The sequence below is a fragment of the Sinocyclocheilus rhinocerous genome, unplaced genomic scaffold (genome assembly GCF_001515625.1).
Source record: "Sinocyclocheilus rhinocerous isolate Xijiao unplaced genomic scaffold, SAMN03320098_v1.1 scaffold2279, whole genome shotgun sequence".
NCBI lineage: Eukaryota > Metazoa > Chordata > Actinopteri > Cypriniformes > Cyprinidae > Sinocyclocheilus > Sinocyclocheilus rhinocerous.
Window position 1 is genome coordinate 155,195 of NW_015645063.1, and position 16,266 is coordinate 171,460.

The 16,266-nt window shown below is 36.1% G+C and overlaps 1 protein-coding gene across 4 annotated transcripts; it reads right to left on the reverse strand.

Annotated features, from left to right (window-relative positions):
• Positions 1 to 1,387: 1,387 nt before the first annotated feature.
• Positions 1,388 to 15,117, reverse strand: tfr1a (transferrin receptor 1a). Of its 4 annotated transcripts, XM_016508544.1 has the most exons (19): positions 14,545 to 14,623; positions 13,890 to 14,023; positions 11,807 to 11,857; positions 11,279 to 11,513; positions 10,955 to 11,135; positions 10,629 to 10,851; positions 9,256 to 9,378; positions 9,074 to 9,169; positions 8,856 to 8,995; positions 7,892 to 8,061; positions 7,678 to 7,797; positions 7,461 to 7,546; positions 6,772 to 6,835; positions 6,626 to 6,693; positions 6,429 to 6,499; positions 5,924 to 6,008; positions 5,587 to 5,814; positions 4,005 to 4,157; positions 1,388 to 2,263 (listed from the first exon to the last, which is right to left on the reverse strand). In XM_016508544.1, exons 3-19 carry the CDS (start codon positions 11,837 to 11,839, stop codon positions 2,021 to 2,023), a joined length of 2,319 nt encoding a protein of 772 aa, XP_016364030.1. In that variant the 5' UTR covers positions 11,840 to 11,857; positions 13,890 to 14,023; positions 14,545 to 14,623; the 3' UTR covers positions 1,388 to 2,020. The 4 variants fall into 4 exon arrangements, with proteins under 4 accessions (XP_016364030.1, XP_016364031.1, XP_016364028.1 ...); XM_016508545.1 differs by lacking the exons at positions 13,890 to 14,023; positions 14,545 to 14,623 and adding an exon at positions 15,100 to 15,117 and having other exon boundaries at positions 11,807 to 11,854; XM_016508542.1 differs by lacking the exon at positions 13,890 to 14,023.
• Between the last annotated feature and the right edge of the window lie 1,149 nt (positions 15,118 to 16,266).

A 16,266-nucleotide genomic window follows, 5' to 3' on the forward strand; every position in this document is an offset into this window, starting at 1 on the left:
GTCGCTTTGGATTAAAGCGTCTGCTAAATGACTAAATGTAAATGTATATATATACACAGTAGGTATATGTATATGTATATATATATATATATATATATATATGACCTGTACAGGACCTATTTCAAAATCTTACATGACATGAGTGTTTCCCACTTTTCGATTCATATTGATATGTCTTCTGACAACCATGGTATAATGATAAAAAGATTATACTGGCATCAAATAGTTTTGAATAGTTTTGTAATTTAATCTCACTTTGATTTGCAAGTAAAACAGCAAGAGTGAAGTTAAATACAAACAAAGAAAAGAACAAAGAAGAGGAAAAAGAAAAAGTATTTTAAAGGCTTTATCATAGTCTACAAGGCACAAATAATACACCAGAAACAAAAGAACTATGAAAACCGAATAAGAGAACAGGGCAGAATCTTTTAGAAGCCCATGACAGGATCTTACAGAGAATGTTTGTTAGTTTTTACATTTCTGCTGTGATCCTCACCCACTCCATATTTGATTAATCCAAGGATAAAGAAGGTAACAGCACTTCATTGTGTATGAAAAACTGACAGATTACATGACTTACAACAGATAACTACTATGGTAAGAGTGTGTGAATATAGATGATTTTATACATCATGGGAAACAACGTTCCCAATAATTACATCCACATCACAGTGAAATATGAGGGGCACTGCCCTCGATATCAACACATCGGTAGGCAAAAACTACCATCATCTTCGCATTATGGAAGGCACTGCTCCCGATAATGATTCTGGATCAGGTATAACATTGATTCAAAAGGAGGATGCCAAAGACTGATACATACCAGTAACTTACTGATTTTTTAATTTTAATTTAAGAAATACAATGTAGTCTGTGGTCATAGCTTTTGAAAACAAGGTTATCTCCATAGCAGATGCTGCTTTCACATTTCGACAGTATAACTGTCATAATTATGGAAGGCACTGCTTCCGATAATTATACATTTGTTAAAAAAGGCGTTACAAAATGCTATTTATAGTGATCCCTGTCACTGATAAATAAAAAACTAATAAATAGAATTTCAAAGCCACATAGGAAAGCCTCTTTCTATTATTTGACAGAACTGATCTGAAGAGCCACTGAAAAAGTGTATCGAACCAGAAAATTGGAAAAATACTGTGCTTTACGAGGTGTTTTATGACCACAGGTAAGTTAGGTTACAAACATTAAAATGTCAATGGCTGATTGTCTAACTGGAGTCTGTATAAAAAACCCTCTAAATCAGTGGTCTCAAACTCAATTCCTGGAGGGCCACAGCTCTGCAGTGTTTCGCTCCAACCAGCTCCAACTCCTGCTTGGAAGTTTCTAGTAATCCTGAAGACCTTGATTAGCTCGATCAGGTGTGTTTGATTAGGGTTGGAGCTAAACTGTGCAGAGCTGTGGCCCTCCAGGAATTGAGTTTGAGACCAATGCTCTAAATCCAGACTGTTCAGGTATTATGCAAGAAGTTCCTAAAAGGAGTCTGAAAATTTTGAAAACAACAAACCAGTAACACATTCCGAATTTGTGTAATCTAAACTAGATCTCAAAGAAAAACTTCCTCCAAGAATAGAAATTCTGGAATGTCTGGAATAGAAAACCTTGATGTCAATGAAACCCCTTATGAATTTTGATCTGTATGGATTCAGAGTACGAAGTATAGCACATGAGTGATATGAGCTACTTTTATAATATTTTATGCCCTTGTGTCTTTTTTGAAGGTTGATAGCTCCAGTAATTTCATGGAAAAGTGTGACTAGTACATTCTTCAAATATCTTCTTTTGTGTTTCACAGAAGGGGTCTGGAATGACATGAAGGTGAGTAAATGACACAATGTTCAATTTTTGGATCAACTACTGCTGTAAATACTGATGTAAACCACTTATCCTCAATTCATATTAATAGAGCACCAAAATAATTTTCTGCTTTCATTTTCCTTTTTTCCTTGAGTGATGGTTCAAAGTTATCACACAGTTAAAGAGGTGAGCTGAATCTGCTTGTCTAAATTTCATTATCCATATCCCATACTTCCCCTGCCAATGCATTGGCACAGCCCTGGATGGTCCAAGTGGCAAGAGCAAACTGATTCTTGAATTGGTCAATGTCAGCAGATTCAAGACCTCCTTTAATAGCTTCAAGGTGATCCACCAGAGCTGCCAGAGTGTGTGATCCAGAGCCCAGCAGAATGTGCCGGAATAGACTCTCCCGCGGAGACACATAGGGAGAGAGAAAACTGCCTTCCACCTTCAAACAGACACATCATGTTAACATACACAGTATAAAACAGCAGAACTACAGACAAACTACAGCTGCTGCTGTTTCTAAGGTTGTATATCCCAAGAATGCAATCTGAAAAACCTTTCAAAGCATAAGGCTGACATTTTGTTGCTTTTAGCCCATGTCATTTAGCTTTGAGGTGCTATATATGCTGTTGCACTCCAGAATCTGACAAAGTATATGCTTAGCCATTACACTCATTTAATATGCATCTAACACAATTAGCAATTATATGCATTTAAAATGTATCTTTCTGTTCTGAGAAAGCGAAACAGAAATATTGATGATTTATCATCATATCCAATTTTTTTCCAATAAAATGTCCCTCTTCCTAAAACCACTTGCTTCTAACTATCAATAGCAGCAAAGCAGCAGCAAAGGCTATTGGATATTTTAAAAAGCCCTTTGATATATTCCATCTCAATTTCCTTTTTCTACAGGAAATACATCAACACAGGAAAGAATGAAACCGCTTGAACATTTTTTACCCTCATAATGCGATTGTTGATGGTGCGACACTGCTCCATGTCATCAAGATCACTGTTCCGGATGGCGGAAACAAGAGCGCTGGCAGCACGATCGTATGACCCCTGAGCTGAGAGAAGCCACTGCATCGTCACAGTGGAAGGAAGGCGGCCCGACTTCAAAAGATAAATGCAGAAAGTTAATTACATCTCCCTGTAGCCTTTACAGAAATTCATCAAACATCAAGCTTAAGTTCTTTGGGAATCGCAAAAAAGACATAACCACACAGACTCACCATTTGGCGTGATTCAACTTTAGACCTGATTTGGGACACATAGTTGCGGATGACGCTGGTATACTTTGCCACGTTCAGCTTGAGCAAGTGGTCGTGTACCAGCCGAAGCGTAACCAGTCCGACCACCTCACCTGCGGTCTTGGCAAGTTTCAGTGTGTTGTAGGAAGTGTACCGTTCCAGATTTTGATCCGTATCCTCAATAGTGCCAAAAGGGTATGACTTTGTACTCTGAAACACATCAGGAACATGATTACTTCCCATCTTTCATCATGAAACAAACTGCACCTGAATCGATTTTACTTTATTTGGACAGCTTCAGTAAAACCTTGATACTAACCGAAGCAAATCGAAACGAAAGTGACGGGATGCCTGAGAAGGTCTGGAATGGATAAGCAGAGTGAGACAAACCCATAGGCTCCATTCTGTGGGGAAAAAAAAAATAATGTTTTTTATATGGATATTCTACAGGATATATATAATTTGTTTGATCAGAATGTGCTTAACGGCTTAAATGTGTTGTTATTGTTAACAAAAACTTAAAAATATTTTGTTAACTGAAATGAAGCAATAATAAAATAAAAATATTAGCTGAAAAACTTGATTTCAAATGTAATGTAAAGATAAATAGAAATATTTAAAGTAATAAAATTACAAAAGCACAAAACATACAACAACTTAAACTAAGCTCATTCAAACATTTAAAATGTATCTTTCTGTTCTGAGAAAGCGAAACAGAAATATTGATGATTTATCATCATATCCAATTTTTTTCCAATAAAATGTCCCTCTTCCTAAAACCACTTGCTTCTAACTATCAATAGCAGCAAAGCAGCAGCAAAGGCTATTGGATCTTTTAAAAAGCCCTTTGATATATTCCATCTCAATTTCCCTTTTCTACAGGAAATACATCAACACAGGAAAGAATGAAACCGCTTGACCATTTTTTACCCTCATAATGCGATTGTTGATGGTGCGACACTGCTCCATGTCATCAAGATCACTGTTCCGGATGGCGGAAACAAGAGCGCTGGCAGCACGATCGTATGACCCCTGAGCTGAGAGAAGCCACTGCATCGTCACAGTGGAAGGAAGGCGGCCAGACTTCAAAAGATAAATGCAGAAAGTTAATTACATCTCCCTGTAGCCTTTACAGAAATTCATCAAACATCAAGCTTAAGTTCTTTGGGAATCGCAAAAAAGACATAACCACACAGACTCACCATTTGGCGTGATTCAACTTTAGACCTGATTTGGGACACATAGTTGCGGATGACGCTGGTATACTTTGCCACGTTCAGTTTGAGCAAGTGGTCATGCATCAGCCGAAGCGTAACCAGTCCGACCACCTCACCTGCAGTCTTGGCGAGTTTGAGAGTGTTGTAGGAAGTGTACCGTTCCAGATTTTGATCCGTATCCTCAATAGTGCCAAAAGGGTATGACTTTGTACTCTGAAACACATCAGGAACATGATTACTTCCCATCTTTCATCATGAAACAAACTGCACCTGAATCGATTTGACTTTATTTGGACAGCTTCAGTAAAACCTTGATACTAACCGAAGCAAATCGAAACGAAAGTGACGGGATGCCTGAGAAGGTCTGGAATGGATAAGCAGAGTGAGACAAACCCATAGGCTCCATTCTGTGGGGAAAAAAAAAATAATGTTTTTTATATGGATATTCTACAGGATATATATAATTTGTTTGATCAGAATGTGCTTAACGGCTTAAATGTGTTGTTATTGTTAACAAAAACTTAAAAATATTTTGTTAACTGAAATGAAGCAATAATAAAATAAAAATATTAGCTGAAAAACTTGATTTCAAATGTAATGTAAAGATAAATAGAAATATTTAAAGTAATAAAATTACAAAAGCACAAAACATACAACAACTTAAACTAAGCTCATTCAAAAATATGAATAACAATAGTATAAAAGTATAAAATAGTAATAAATATAGTATTTAAATAATACTAAAAATAAATAATACACTGGTCCTTCACCACATGAAATTACAATCAAACTGTGGAGCATATAAGCAGTGAGGGAGACGAACTTACACAGACTTCTCCCAGTTGGATCCAGCAAACTGTTCATGCAAGGATTTGGTTGCATCAACTGGAGATGAGACCTGCATGGGGGAAAAGGTTATTTCTATTTTTAGGACAGACAAAACGGAAAAAAAATATATACAAAGCTTTTTTTTGCAGATTATAAGAAGATTGATGCTGAAGATTTAGCGTTTGTGATACAGCACCTGTTTCATAGTGCTCTCTAGTAACTCATACAGCAGTGGACTGGCAGCTGCTTTGAAAGTGTCAAAACCTAAAGAGAAGGTCAGATGATCAGCATCAACTCAAGATCAAAGTTCTTCAATTCCTCAAGAAATGACTCTTAACAAACCTGAAATAACTTCATCAAGGCTGACGTAAGAAAACATTTTCAAATTCAGGGTTTACAGAAATTCATCAAACATCAAGCTTAAGTTCTTTGGGAATCGCAAAAAAGACATAACCACACAGACTCACCATTTGGCGTGATTCAACTTTAGACCTGATTTGGGACACATAGTTGCGGATGACGCTGGTATACTTTGCCACGTTCAGCTTGAGCAAGTGGTCGTGTACCAGCCGAAGCGTAACCAGTCCGACCACCTCACCTGCGGTCTTGGCAAGTTTCAGTGTGTTGTAGGAAGTGTACCGTTCCAGATTTTGATCCGTATCCTCAATAGTGCCAAAAGGGTATGACTTTGTACTCTGAAACACATCAGGAACATGATTACTTCCCATCTTTCATCATGAAACAAACTGCACCTGAATCGATTTTACTTTATTTGGACAGCTTCAGTAAAACCTTGATACTAACCGAAGCAAATCGAAACGAAAGTGACGGGATGCCTGAGAAGGTCTGGAATGGATAAGCAGAGTGAGACAAACCCATAGGCTCCATTCTGTGGAAGAAAAAAAAATAAAGTTTTTTATATGGATATTCTACAGGATATATATAATTTGTTTGATCAGAATGTGCTTAACGGCTTAAATGTGTTGTTATTGTTAACAAAAACTTAAAAATATTTTGTTAACTGAAATGAAGCAATAATAAAATAAAAATATTAGCTGAAAAACTTGATTTCAAATGTAATGTAAAGATAAATAGAAATATTTAAAGTAATAAAATTACAAAAGCACAAAACATACAACAACTTAAACTAAGCTCATTCAAAAATATGAATAACAATAGTATAAAAGTATAAAATAGTAATAAATATAGTATTTAAATAATACTAAAAATAAATAATACACTGGTCCTTCACCACATGAAATTACAATCAAACTGTGGAGCATATAAGCAGTGAGGGAGACGAACTTACACAGACTTCTCCCAGTTGGATCCAGCAAACTGTTCATGCAAGGATTTGGTTGCATCAACTGGAGATGAGACCTGCATGGGGGAAAAGGTTATTTCTCTTTTTAGGACAGACAAAACGGAAAAAAAATATATACAAAGCTTTTTTTTGCAGATTATAAGAAGATTGATGCTGAAGATTTAGCGTTTGTGATACAGCACCTGTTTCATAGTGCTCTCTAGTAACTCATACAGCAGTGGACTGGCAGCTGCTTTGAAAGTGTCAAAACCTAAAGAGAAGGTCAGATGATCAGCATCAACTCAAGATCAAAGTTCTTCAATTCCTCAAGAAATGACTCTTAACAAACCTGAAATAACTTCATCAAGGCTGACGTAAGAAAACATTTTCAAATTCAGGGAGGTCAGGTAGCCCTGAGGGTACAAAAACACAAATATATTCACAGATTTACAGTAGCTGAATGCACAGGTTTTAAACTGCATACTAACATACTACAGTACTCTTACTATTTCTGCAGTATATAGTACAGTATGTGTATTGTGCACAGATATATTCTGTATATTCCATTTTTTATTAGATCACAAACGATAAGATATTTTGCACAAAATGTAATATTTCCAAGATGATATAACTATAATGCGATGTGATGATGTAACAATTTATTGTTGAATAATCCACAGTGTTTAAATTACTTTTTTTTTTTTAAATAGTTGGCAGTGTATACAATGCGGTTTTTACCAACTAGTACTCCATTAAAAACGCAATAACCATATACTGCAATTAAATACAGTAAACATTTATAATTAAAACCTTCATATTTTCGAATGACTTGAAGTCTGTTTTAATTTTGATAAGAAAGGAATGGAAACATGTATGATTATTGGTTTAATATACTGTATGTACATTTTTGTTATTGTTGTTTACGGTTATTTGTGTTGTTATTATTATTTGTTGTTGTATCATACAAACACAGAGTATTTACTCCCATCTTTAAAATGGTTATTGTTTAACAGAAGGCAGTCAAAGATGCATTCATACCTCCAACCACTCAGTGGCCCCAACACTCCCAAATTCACCAGCACTCCAGCTAGCAAAAATTATGCTCCTCTTTGGCTTGAATCCATCTTGGAAGAAAAGAAAGATGCACTTGAAATCAACAGATTTATTCTTGATTAAAAGTTAACATGTATAATTCATTATATAATGACATTTATCTATGTATTTAAAAAGGCATCATTGCTTGTACTTAATGTACCATTCTTGATCATATCTGTGACAGTTCTGGCCAACTCCACCAGTAAACTAGTGCCAACTGTGCTTCTGGCATATCCAGGGCCCCATGCATCTCGCTGGGCGCCAATCACCATATAACGATCTAAAGCACAGGACGAAAACCAAAATTAAGTGATCAGTGACCTGGACCAATTTATTGTTTGATGTACACAGCTGTTTAAAGCAGAATATAGTACCTGTATCCATATAACCTTTAATGACTCCAAACACATTGTGGATTTTTTTCTGAATAAGGACATTCTTTACTTCCACTGTAATATTGTCGCCATCATCGCCGAGTTTGTACATGGTATCCCGAAGCATCCCATCACTCCAGCCATCAGAGGAAGTCCGACCACCTAACTTACTGTTTGAGGGCAGAAGCAAACAAATGTGACAAACATGTAAATACAGGAAATATTAACAATCCTCATTGACAGAACTATTGAATTTTCTGAGTCTTCTGATTAAAATGTAAGTGGTGCTTGCACAAGTTGCTGCCAGGATGCTAGGGTGACCTGGGTGAGTTCCAAGACTGAGTGTTTTTAAGTGCATTGTTGCATGGGGTTGATATTTAGATGTTTTGCGTGGTTGCTGCTGTAGGCTGATGTTGGCTCAAGTCAAAAAAAGCCCAACATTAAGCCCATATTACACTCTGAGGCCAGATTTACATTTACATTCCTAAGAATAAAATTCTTCTTAACTGATTTTTTCCTCATTATTTTCTAACTAAATAAAGTTAAGAATATTTTGTATTCCCAAAAACATTTCTTAAGAATTGACATGTATTTTCTTAAAATTATTCTAAAGACAAAACATGAATTTAAATTACAAAAAAAAAGTTCTTAAAATAATTGTAAATAACTTCTTAAAGTTTTAATAACCTCCAATTTGTCTTTAATCCCAAATGGTAAGATGTTCAATATAGTTCTATTCAAATATTAAGCATTAAAACTCTAGGTACATATAATATATATCTCTAAGGATGTGCAAAAGTACACTGACCATTAATGTAAAGAACAATGATCGGTCATGATTAATCGTGATGTGCCTTTTTGCTGAATTCGCAATTCAGTAACAACACTACAAGTCAAATAGGGACATATCAGTAACAACAACAGTGACCGTAAATAGCAAGAGAAATTAATGGCACAACTGCACCTCATGATCTCAGTAGCCTGTCTTATGGTTATAGTTTGGGCCGGAATGCTGGGCAAGCCAGAGGACTGAGCCGGGGGAAACTGGGTATGATTGAAGGAAGGGAATCCTGGAGTGTAGGGATCACCAGTGCCGAGATGGACCTATGAAAAGAGCATTTTACTTTACAGTAACTTCTAAATGCACAAATATTCTGATAAAAGAAAGGTTACACAACTTACATGGCCAAAAAGAGCAGTGTCCTCTTTAATATTGTAGTTAACAGGATCTGGATAAATTAGCACAGCACTAGCATCCAAGCTAGCAGCATTAGCAACCTGTATTAAGCAAATAAAAACAAAAGGATAAATGAGTAAATATCAATAATAACGGTCTTAAAATATGAACGCATGAGAGAACCAACCTTTTCAGCATAACTTAAGAGTCCAGCTCTAACCAAGACGACCTTTCCATTTATGTCAACATTTTGCTCTTGCAGGCGCCTGAAGTCTTCTGCTCGCCCATAATGGGCATACAGAGCTGCACCCTATACAACAGAATAAATAATACGGAACAGGCTGAAATGTGTCATTATACACCAAAAACTTTTCCTTCTACTTGTATCTCAATTATATTCACATTTTAATCCCAGAAGTATGACGTTCTTTTTTCAGTGGAACACTAACTGAAATTTTTTGAAAAAAATACTCCATCTCTGTTAGTCCATATAATGCAAGTGGATGGGCCCTCAAAGTTGACACATCAAAAACTAAGCAAAACAAACACGACCATACAACCCCACCTTAAGAATCAATATCTGCTGAAGTGAAATGATAAGTGTGTGAGAGAAAATTGCTTTTTTTTTTCAGCACATCGTGAACGGTGATGTAAACTTGTGATATGATGCTCCTCACTTCTCACATGAGTTTCACAACATGATCAACTAGTAATTTTGGGTAGTAACAGGTTGTTTTGAAGCTTCAACTTCTAAGGGTTCCATTCATTTCTGTTTCACATAAGAAAGAAAGTCATAAAATAAGTGTGTGAGAGAAAATTGCTAATATTTTAAACTTTTTTTTTTCAGCACATTGTGAACGGTGATGTAAACTTGTGATATGATGCTCCTCACTTCTCACATGAGTTTCACAACATGATCAACTAGTAATTTTGGGTAGTAACAGGTTGTTTTGAAGCTTCAACTTCTAAGGGTTCCATTCATTTCTGTTTCACATAAGAAAGAAAGTCATAAATCTGGGAAGGCATGAGGGTGAGAAAATTAGTAGACTTTTCATTTTTGGATGGCATATCACAACACCGAGAACCGAGGCTGAATGCAGTGATAATTCAAGAAAATTCAGCTACTGTTGTATCATGTGAATAAGTGCCCATTCACACCAAAAGTGTTGTTCTGTGTATGTCTGCACTGTTATTCAGTTGTTTTCCTATGCGAAAATCACTAGATGAATGTCTTTGACTATTTTGTTGCTTTTTCCATTTTCGTGTTTTAAAAAGTTTAAAACGTGTTTAGAAACACTTTCGTTCTACTCAGGTGTACCTTTGCTCTCACTGATTATTTGGCCTGAAAAGTCTTATATAAGTATGTAATAATTACAAGGCATACTCAAGAAAATTACAACTTCTCTCAGAGTTGAATTTTTAACATAAGCATATTGATTTTTTTTTTTTTTTTTCAGAAGATTTGGAAAATTGCTCGAGTTGTGGAAACTAATTTTATGATACTTTTATGATGTTTTTTTGTCAGTTGGCTGTCAACATACATTCCTTTTCAAAACTAACCTGCACTGTTTTAAGTGCACTGTATGCCAAATAGCCCTCGGTTGTTCCCACAACGTTACCACGGAACAGGACTTGGTTATTTGAGGAACCAGGCTCATGGACATTCACATAGTGCTCATCGGTCCAGGTACTCATTCCAAAAGTTTTGAATTTCCCCATGATTTTATTAGCAAGTGCCTCATCTCCTGTGCTTCCTGCCTGGTGACTGGCACTAGAGAATTCCCTACAAGGAGGAAAAACACAAAGGCAAAACAAATCATCTTTAATTTGAATACCTGCTCAACTTACAGTATGGAAAAAGCAACAGTGCAGTTGTGTGTATTTACTTGAGGTTGCTGTTAATGTTGTCGGTTGTCAATTTCTTTTTCAGCAATGCCCTGAGATCACTCCAGTCCAACGAATAAACTGCTTCTGCTTTCACTGGGGCAATCTCATTAAAGACCGGACAATCTGACTTGATTTCGGTTTTGTCTGTGCTTCTATTAGACAGGTAACCAATGAGGTATCCTGAAAGACAAACATACGAGTTGTTTTTGTGCATAGAAATTATTACAGTTTAGTGGTCATTGTACAAAACCATTTGACCAATCAGAATAAAGAATTCCAGAGGGCCACATAATAAGCTTGAATATACCAGCATATTGGTTTACCAATAACGAAAAGGAACAGAATGCCAATGACATATCCGCAGACAGTTTTGGGAGAACGCTGGTTCAGTTTGCTGGGGTAATATGGATGATTATGTTGGTTTATGTTCTCCCCAACACCGTTAGCCTCCACTTCATCATCCATGTCAGATGAGAGCTTCATCTCCACATGGCTGTTGTCACCCTCCATGTTCTGGGTCAGGTTAAAGCGAGTGTAGGAGCGCGGCTCCCCATTGAACTGGAAAAATACAGATTACAAGACACCATGTTACAATACTGTCCTGGGTTCTCTTCACTGTAAGAACACTTAAAAGGCCAGTCGTGTTTAAAGTCATGAGGTTGCAGATTTTCTCTTGAATATTGAAGGTTTTCAGCACAAGAAGTAAAACCGATAAATTAAGAAGGTTTCAGTTAAAGTGCCTAAAAATCTTCTCAGCTGAAAATAAACGTTTAAATCTCAGCAGTCACAGATCACATAAAAATTGTGCTGATGATGATTGATAATTAATTTGTATGACAAGTATGTCTTACGATTTTTGAAATTGTTGTCCTGGCTTGATCCATCGTGGCCTCAAATAACTGCTGCAAGAGAATGAGAATTGTTGAACTCTATATCTCAGGGAAGTAGATAAATCATAATCATAAAACAAAATTAGATTCCTTGTGTCAACAAAAAAAGGATGTTATCTTAAACAGAGATATTTATTGTAATGCTGGTTAATGTGCACTATGCAGTGTTTTGTTTATGTTTCTCTGGGTGACATGGTCTTGAACTTTTACCTTTACTTGCTTCACACTTTTCGGTTACATATGTCATTGTGGAAATACTCTATTCACCAGGGAAGATTATCAGTGAACATATCACTTCATTATTAGACTTCGTTATTATCATATGACTTCAGAAGACTTGTATTATAACATATTGGTCATATTGATCATATTTTTGGGGCGTGATAAATGTGGTCACTATGAACTGTCAATAAATGAAAAAGAACTGCATGAAGATTATTTTTTTGTAGAACAAATATAATGTAGATATTTTTTTAAATGTAGATACATTTTCTATCTGCAAAACTTAATCCTGACAGTAATCATGTAAGTGTAGGTTTACTGTAAACTATCTCTTTAAACTAGGTTGGTGGTGTGATAAAATTATTTTTAAATAAATATCTTATGTAGTCCGTTAATATAAGGTGATCAAATCTAATTCTCGTCGTTTATAAAAGAATTAGAAACAAGTGTATGTGTAGCTTATATATACAGACAGACAGACAGATAGACAGAGATAGATAGATAGATAGATAGATATGTTTAACTTAAATTATAAAGTTTGAAAAACATGACAATGGACTGAAAGACATCAAGGACTTAATTTCTTTTTTTCAGAGGTTGAAGGTTACAAGTTAATCTAATAATCCAAAGCATAAGAGAAAAACACTGCAGGCAAGATAAACATGCATCCTTGAGACCGTCTCATTCACCAAATGAATAACAAAAAGGGTCATAAACACTACATTTGAAATGTATTCAGAAATAACTAAAGGCATTAAAGTACACATTAACAAAAGTCACACTGATGCAATGCACCAAAAGTGCTCTGCTAACTTGCTTGGACACATGCAAGCTAGAGATAGGAAAATTAATTGGGGCTACACCCTACCGGGAAAGAACGTGCACACAATCAGATCAAACCAATCCTCGTGTCCGTTAGGGCCTGACATGTAACCCCTACTGTCTTCTTGAGAAACTGCACAGTCTGCTGGGCTCCTTAAGGACAGCCCACTAATCTTCATTCCTTGTCGGAGCAATTCTATAGGTACGTAAACCCTAGTGCTTACTTATTTACTTCTACATTTTATAATAGGAACAATGAGAGCCAAATAAACCTCTAGACAAAGGAAGCTGATCATTTAAGCCTAAAAATGTTTTTACAAAATAAATAAATAATAATAATAATTGCACTGGGAGAGAAAGTAAGCTTAAGTTCAAGCACCAAGGACAAGCCAGTCAAATTTTTTATTATGGGGAAGAAAAAAAAAATCTCCATGAGCGGCATAAAGTGCTGGTTGGGTTAATCCATTCAATACACCCAGAATTTAAAGTACTATCTAAAGCTAGTTAATCATGTGACTCTGTGCCACCGTCTCTTGAATATTTTTTCTGAGAAGTAAATGGATGAAATAGCCTTGTGTCATTTACTCACATTTAAAAATAACCTCTGTAGACGCACGTTATAAATGTACAACTTCATTTTTATGACCGTCAAACTATTTTGGATCATAATCTACGTTCCCAAGAATTCCAGACATTGTTGATTAATCTTTACAGAACTGGCAAAGAGGATTAAAACTTCACTGTAGCAAATCATGTCATGGGCACACAGTGTGAAAACACGGTAAAAAATTTTTGCTAGGTAACTCCACATCTAAATTAACTTAAGTTAAATTAAATATTAAATATGAATTAATTTTATAGGGTCAGATCAGCTACAATTAGCTTCATGAAGTAACAACTGCACATTTTCTCATAAAAGTTTAAAATCACCAAAACGTTTTTGCAAGCAACACTCAATTTTGGTAATTAAAAAAAAACTCCTGCAATGTAAATATTGTGCCTTTCAAACTAGTAGTGATAATTAATGTACACAGATGAGTGTGGTAACAGGTGACACGCACAACCCAAAAGGACTCGGGTTAACTGGGAAGGACAAGTGTTCAGAGCTGACCCTGAAGAAAATGTCACATCCATCTGCCAGCAAATCACAATGCAAAAATGTCAATTTAGTTATAGCTACTAAAACAATAATTTGAACATTTAACTTGAAACACAACAATAGGCTATTACTTCAGTTATTGAAATTGTATTAATATTGAAACTAAGGCCAATTAAATTATCACAAAAAAAGTTAGTAGCCTACTTTGTTATTAATGTAATCGTACAAGTGAAACAATCACTATCTAATATCAGTTTGACACAATCTGCGTAAAGGTCAGCAGAGAGGGGTTTGCAGAGCACGTGCATGAACCCGCTGTAGTCAAATAAAGGCTAAATATTGTCCGCACCTGCTCTGTACAAACATATACAGCAGCTGCCATACGAATTAAAAGCGATTATCATTTCACTTATAAAACAAACTGTAAGGAATAATCCAAACTGAAGTGGTTCAGAAAGAAATGCACAGCAAGTCTTAAAGTACAAATGGTGCGCAGTTAACATTCAGACGCCAATGCATTTATATTAGCAGACCATGAAGTGTATGATGATCTTACCAGTACTCTCAAGCTCCTGCCTTACTGGAGGCGAAAGTCACAACCACCACGAGCGCCGCAAATACACATAATAACCTTGGTGAAGTGCTCCTATTGAAGGAGGCGGGTGCTTTGGTGTCACTTCCTGTTTTCTATATTAGGAAATCATTTATTAAGTATGTATATCGGTTCAAGTGCACGAAGATTTACTTAAATTTAGCCTAATCTCGAATTTTCATTTACATTCTGAGAGTATTTAGTATAAAATGTGGTACTGTATAATTACATAAGAACGGAGTAAAACTAATATAATTATTTGTATCGCGTGGAGCTGGTTATTATTGTGCATTGCGTTGTTTTTTTTGCTATACAAATTAATTATAATAACGTACTATATGTAAAAGACAGGGTCATGTAAAGTATCTTCTACCCCATTAAAAAAAGATCTTAAATATTCTTATTTTTTAAGTAATGACACGATTGCTTTATTTTCAAAGTGCCTGCTCAGCAGACTCACACACCAACATCTGTAACTGAGCAGGCAGAAGAAGAACATTTGGGCCAAAGTAATCTAACCTGGGAGACATTTTCCAGGAGGAGCTCAGGAAAGTAAAGGACATGTCCAATGTGGGTTTTCTTCTAAATTTAGCAGCACCTGTGAAAAATACTGTGAATAATATGGTAATTCAGATTTAGTTTTAACTGTGTGTCCAAATGTTGGAGAGGCTTCATTCTCTGACTGCCGAAGCACATTTAAGTAACCTAACTGTATGTTTCTTACCTGTCACAGCTGAGATCGCACATACTATACAGGAACACAGCATACAGCACACAGCAACATACACTATGATTAATATTTGAAATTATAAAATGTAATCAATTAGCAATAAGCATGTTTAAAGGTCCCCTGAAAAACTTAGAAACAGGCAGCGTTACTCTATGTGTTGACGTCGTTTTAACTGAAACAGGAAGACAGGGCGGGACATATCAAGCAGCCCCGCCCCTTTTTGAAAATAGCCAATAGGTCCGCTTATATCACAGCTTGGGCTAGAGCCGTTGAGCTCCGTAAAACCGCATTTGACAGGGTATGCCAGCCACAATCTCATCCATATTGCTATAAAATATAGCATTCTGTGTAGAATTCAAATAGCTCCGATACATTTTGTGGTCTGCGCCGACTCGCGCATGTGATCCGCTCCGTGCTATCGTGTCTCTGGACCGGAGCAGAGTGTGTGTGCGGTGCGGTGGTTAGCGTGACACAGCGCGAAACCAGACTTCTTTTTTTCCTCAATGGAAAGCATATTTACACTGTCTGAATCGTTCCCTGTCCCCTATATAGTGCACTACGTGCCATTCACTGTACAGAAAATACTAATTCTGTGGACAAATGACCGATTTCAGCCGCGGCTTCAGCGTCTATTTTATAGTTTCGGGGGCGGGCGCTTCGGATTCGAGAGAGCATTTGATTGGACAGAAACAAAAAAATCGGTTTTTGGCGGAAGTGACGAATTGCCAGCTTTGAATGCTTATATCTTCTAAATGCGAATTTTGTCATTGTTTTGGAGCACGCTGCCTTATAGATAACCTTAAGACTAACATATTGATACTAACACCCAAAAAACCTTAATTTTGATTTCATGGGGACTTTAAGCATCTGACAGGAGGTGAATAATAGCCTTTTTAAACTGATTATTTTTTCTTCTTTATTGCACTCCAGATCAAATGTCTATTTTACAATGATGA